This window comes from Meleagris gallopavo, chromosome 21 (genome assembly GCF_000146605.3).
Source record: "Meleagris gallopavo isolate NT-WF06-2002-E0010 breed Aviagen turkey brand Nicholas breeding stock chromosome 21, Turkey_5.1, whole genome shotgun sequence".
In the NCBI taxonomy this organism is placed as follows: Eukaryota; Metazoa; Chordata; class Aves; order Galliformes; family Phasianidae; genus Meleagris; species Meleagris gallopavo.
In genome coordinates, this window is record NC_015031.2 from 1,532,303 (window position 1) to 1,537,738 (window position 5,436).

At 52.1% G+C, this 5,436-nt stretch overlaps 1 protein-coding gene across 1 annotated transcript; it reads right to left on the reverse strand.

Annotated features, from left to right (window-relative positions):
* Positions 1 to 3,416: 3,416 nt before the first annotated feature.
* On the reverse strand, positions 3,417 to 5,436 carry HSPB1 (heat shock protein family B (small) member 1). Its single transcript, XM_003211698.4, has 3 exons — positions 4,986 to 5,436; positions 3,873 to 3,936; positions 3,417 to 3,739 (listed from the first exon to the last, which is right to left on the reverse strand). Exons 1-3 carry the CDS (start codon positions 5,344 to 5,346, stop codon positions 3,580 to 3,582), a joined length of 585 nt encoding a protein of 194 aa, XP_003211746.1. The 5' UTR covers positions 5,347 to 5,436; the 3' UTR covers positions 3,417 to 3,579.

Genomic DNA, 5,436 nt, shown 5'->3' on the forward strand with positions numbered 1-5,436 from the left:
ATAATAATAATTAAAAAAAAAAGAGAATTCAGGTCTGTATGTCATGTACTGTGTTTGGTATTTCAAAGACCATCCTGATTTAAGGTGCCACAGCTGCTTCCTCAGGGATTGCACTGCCATTTCACTCTGCCTGACTTTCTCCCACTGTACCATGAGGTTTGTCAGCAGATCTCAGGCACCCGGGCTCCCTTGTTTGTCACCAGGGAAGCCAGGTGCGATTTCTTTCTCCTGGGGAAGCTTGTGGTGTAATGAGTGAACTTCAGGAGCTTAGAAACTAATTTGGTAGAGAAATCCTCAAGGGAAGAGCTACAATCATAGACATTTCTATCAAGCATCAGGAGCCCAGGAACTTAGTTCTCTTCTTAACCAAACCTTTTCCAAATCTCTTATCCGGCAGGGGGTGGGAGAGGGCCATCTGAGTTGCTTAGCAGGTAAGATTTACCCCATTTTGAGTGAATTTTGTTACCTAACTGTTGGAAGTTCACTGCTGCCCCACAGAGCTTCCGGCCCAGAGCTGTGTGTTTCCCCATCCCGCAGCGGGGTGGAGCGGCGCGGCGATGCCACGGCCCCACAGCTGCTCCTTGGGGTGCCTTCGCAGAGCCGTGCCCGGGCTGACAGCCTGCGGCAACGCCGTGGACTGGAGGATCTGCGTAGCCTTCTTCCCTCCCCTCGGTTTTCCCCTTGGTGTCCAGTGAGCAGTGTTGTCCTGGCTGTACAATTTGGAAGTGATTTACTGGAATTACAAAACCTGTTGTTTTTCGTTTGTTTGTTTTCCTTTCTGGCTTTGGCTCTGGCTGCTTTAGGAAACTTGCGCAGGAGAGATGGCACGAGAGGGCTCAAAGGGGAGTGGGGTCAGGGATTGATTTTTAAGCAGCTTGAATGGTTTCTTTCATTTTTTAAGAAATGCACTTGCCTATGATACTGTCTCTCCAGTGAAATGATTACTGCTCCATTACTCTATTGATACAATATTGTGCATGCTAGTGTCGTATTTCTATACAGTAGCTTGAAATTTATTAACTTATACTGTAGATGTTATGTATTCCTATGACAAAATAGTCTTCAAAAATTTTTTAAAGTTTTTTAATTTATTTTTCTTTTGGGGGTAAAGTTTGCTCTACCAAATAGTGATCGTAACAAACTGATCTGTTATGGATGTTGCTATAGTGACATGCAATTATATATGATTTTGTTTTTAAAAAGGAAAAAAAAGCAAAAGAAAACACCAGTGTTAGCTTAATCTTAATGTCTGGTGTTCGTCATGGTGAAATTATAACTATTACAGTGTAGGAGAACAATGACTGTGTTCTTTGAATGAGCCTTTGTTTGTGCTTTTTGTCATGTTATGCAGTGAACTATTTTTAAGGTCTAATCAGTGATTATTTTTCCAACTCCGTGTTTCTGTAAGGAATTATTTCACACACGGACCATTCTTAGCAGTTTTCCTCAGTGATGGAATATCATGAATGTGAGTCATTATGTAGCCGTCGTACATTGAGCAAAATAAACTTACAGATCTGACGTCAGCGCTGCTTACTTCTGTTGCGTCTCTCGAGTTCCTGGGGGCTGGAGGGCGGCTTGGCATCCACCTCTTCCCAACAATTCACATCCACTTCTTCCCAACCTGCGTTGGTATCCCCAACCATTAGTGTTCCATTCCCACTCTTGGCCTTGGGGACCTCCTGGTGTCCCCAGCCTTGGGGACCTCCTGGTGTCCCCAACCTTGGCATCCCATTCCCATCCTTGGCCTCGGGGAACCTCCTGATGTCCCTTCCCAGCTGTTGGCATCCACTTCTTCCTAACCCATGTTGGTGCCCCCCCTCCTTCCCAACCAGTGTTGGTATCACCTTCCCAATTGTAATCATCCCCAACCATTGATGTCCCCTTCCCACCCTTGGCTTTGGGGACCTTGGGCTGTCCTTTCCCCTGGCCCAACGTGTGCTGGGGAACCCATGGGGATAGTCTCTGTGCTTTGTGCATGGCCACGCTCTGCCTGTCCCTGCCTCACTGCCTCCCAGCAGCTTTTTCCACTCAGCACGGTGTGCGCTGACTCACCCTGTAAAAATAATCCCCTCCCTTGGAAACCGAACACCCAAAGTGGGTGTTGTTGACTCGCCCACGGCCAGGCTGTGCTGCTGCCTCTCCACCTGTGCCCAGCCCTGGGGCACGGCACAGCACTGCCGTGCTGATAAAGGTGCCTGGGGCTGGGGCAGCACACGGTGCCACTTCCAGGTGCGGTGCCACCCTGCTGCACTGGGTGACGTGTATTTATTCCCCACCTATGCAGAAAGCCGAGGTGTCCGTTGCTGATCCCTAGGGTTGGCACTGCTCTCGCTATGGCAACTGTCTCCATCACTGGTTTCTGTGGCCACCCATCCCATAATGTTACACGCGTACCCTGGGGGGTCCCAGTGCTCTGGGGGGGCTGGGCTGACAGAGGAGCCCCATGGCTGTAGGATTCCTCCCCGGTCATTGCCTGCCTGCGGGATGACTCAGGGGGGATTAGGGGGATTTGTAGGAGCAGGAACACGGCCGCCGGCAGCCTGGCCATCTAGGGCCAGCCCTGACCCTTGCATGGAGGTGTGGGCACAGGAGGGGTGTGGGGATCCTGACACTGTGCCCGGCTCCTTGAGCTGGGGCTGGAGCTGTGCAAAGCCCCATCTGCCCAACTCATCCCAATGGGGTGAAAGGAAGGAGCATAATGGGGTGGAGGCTGTGCATCCCAGAAGGATTTGTGAATGGGGGCATGCTGCTGGGTTGGGAGTCCTGTTCTGACCTCCTGAGCTTCTGCCCAAGCTTCCCTGCAAGCTGCAGGGGGTGCTTGTTTTATGGGATGTAGAGACCCAGGGTGTTGGCATCAGGATGGGGATATGCAGCAGGTTGGATATATGAGATATTGAGATCTGAGGTGGTGATGCTCAGAGCTTTGGAGAAGAGAAAAGCTGAGATGTTGAGACCCAAAGTGCTGAGATCTGAGGTTTTAGGGACCTGGGATGGAGGAGAAATGGGATGCTGAGATCTGGGAGATGGGAGACGTGGAATTTTGGGGACCCTGGATACTGGTCACAATGGTGTTGGAGAATGGGATGTTGTGACCTCGAGTGTAGTAGATATGTAATGTTGAGACTCAGGACTCTGGAGACCCAAGGTGTCAGATCCCCACGACGTGGAGACCAGGACATTAACCTTGGGATGTTGGAGACCCACAGTGCTGAAACCCAGGGTGTGGGGAGCAGGGACATGGCCCTGCATGGAGCCAGCAGTTGGACTCAGTGATCTTTATGGATCCCTTCCAACACAGGATAACCCATTATTCTATGATCCTACGACTCTGGAGACCTGTGTTGTCCAGATGTGGGGTATGGGGTGTGAGAAATGACATGTAGGCTGTAGGATGTGGCCAGCAGACACAGGGCAAAATTCTTCCATCACTTTTATTCCCATCATTTTTCTCTTTTCCTCCATGTTTATTCAAGGCACTGGGGTGATGGGTGAGTACCAAATAAAAAATACAAAGGGGGGCAGGAGCTGGGGGCAGGCATGTGAGGTGCGTGGCAGGGACAGCAGCAGGGCCTCCTCCTACTTCTTGGCTGGTTCTTCCTTCTTGGCCTCGACGGTGACAGGGATGGTGATCTCAGATGACTGGATGGCCGGTTTGGGCAGCGGGGCTTCCACTGTCAGCATCCCATCGGGGGACAGCGAGGAGCGCACGGCTGTGGCTTCCACACCAGGGGGGAGGCTGTGGGGAGAGGGGAGAGGTCAGAAAATCCCCAAATTTCTCTGTGTCTCCCACTGGGGCCAATGACAACCCCAGTGTGCGAGCTGGGGATGGGCAGGTTGTACGTCCCCTCTCTCCCCAGCCTGGTACTTACGTGTATTTGCGGGTGAAGCACCTGGAGATGAAGCCGTGCTCATCCTGTTTCTCTTCATGCTTGCCTGGAAGGAATAAACAGCAAAGGGTTGGTGCCCATTAGGTTTCCACAGTTGTGGTTTGCCTTTCCCTGTCCCATCAGCACTGGGATGGGAGCACTCCTGCTTGAGTGATGGGAGACACCTGTGTCCCTACAGGGGAAGCCCCTAAATTTAAGGGCAGAAAACAGAGGGTGATGGTGGACCCAACCCATCTCCAATGCCTTTGTTTCAGCTTCCCTTTGTGCCGGGCAGACTGCTGGCCCCGTGCCATGGGGTCTGTGTTTTGTCACAGCATCCCTTGCTGAGCCCCCTCCCGGGCATGCAGGGATGCTCAGGGTGCTGTGGGGCCTGGCTCTGCCCCTTGGCACTGACACCTCTGTCCCTATGGGGCACAGGTCACATCCCTACCATGAGCTGCACATAATAGCAGTGTGGGGCTGGGACTGCACCCAGCACACTGTGTACACTGTGAGTCATCCCTGGAATGCACTTGTAACCCTATGCCTTTTCTGTTAGTTTATCATTTTCTCTCTCTTTTCTTTTTCTTTCCTTTTCTCTCTTTTCCTTTTTCACTTACCTTTCCTTTTCCTTTTTCCTTTTCCCTCTCCTCTCTTCTCCTCCCTCTTTCCCTTTTTCTTTCCTCTCCCATTCTTTTTCACTTTCCTTTTCCTTTCCTTCCCTATTTCCTTTCCTTTTCCCTCCTTCCTTTTCACTTTCCCCTTTCTCCTTCCGTCCCCCTTTCTTTTCTTTCCCTTTTCCTTTCCATCCCTATTTCCCTTTTCCCTCTTTCTTATTTCCCGTTTCCCTTCTCCCTTTTTCTCTTTTTTCCTTTTCCCTTCGCCCATTTCCCTTTTCCTTTTCTCTTTTTCCATTTCCCCTTTCCCTTTTCCTTTTTGCCTTTTCCTTTTTCCTTTTCCCTTCCACCTTTCCCAAGCTCTTTCTTTTCCCTTCCCTTTCCCTTTCCCATCTGGCTCCATTTTCACTGCATACCCCAACCACAAATACGTCCACTCAACCACCCCACATCCCCCATAGCCTCCATGTACCCCCGTCACCCCACCCCGCAGACCCACCGGTGATCTCCACGATGTTATCCTTAGTCTTCACCACCAGCTCCTCGGGAGCAAAGTGGTTGACATCCAGGGTGACCTTCCAGCTGTCGGCGCTCTGCCGGATCTCGGAGATGCCGCTGCTCAGCTGCCGGCTCAGCGCGCGGCTGTAGGGCGACCCAGGGGCGGGCAGCAAGGCGCTCTCGCTGGGCAGCAGACGGAAATATCCGGGCCAGGCGCTGCCGCTGGGCCACTTGTACCAGTCCTCAGGGATGTGCGGCATCCCGAAGGACTGGTCGAAGAGGCGGCTGCCATGGTACCAGTCGCGGAAAGGCTCCCAGCTGGGGCTGCTGAGGAAGGTGAAGGGCACGCGGCGCTCGGCCATGGTGTGCAGGGCGGTGGTGTGGAGCGGCTGTAGGGCCTTATGAACACGTCCCGATGGTTATTTTTAGCCGGCAGGCGCAGCTGGCTATTA

Excerpts from the sequence above, each read along its gene's own strand:
- HSPB1 (XM_003211698.4), bottom strand. The coding sequence starts at position 5,346 with ATGGCCGAGCGCCGCGTGCCCTTCACCTTCCTCAGCAGCCCCAGCTGG. Across the intron at positions 3,937-4,985 it reads TAACATCGTGGAGATCACCG|GCAAGCATGAAGAGAAACAG; the intron begins GTGGGTCTGCGG and ends TATTCCTTCCAG. Across the intron at positions 3,740-3,872 it reads TGCTTCACCCGCAAATACAC|CCTCCCCCCTGGTGTGGAAG; the intron begins GTAAGTACCAGG and ends CTCTCCCCACAG.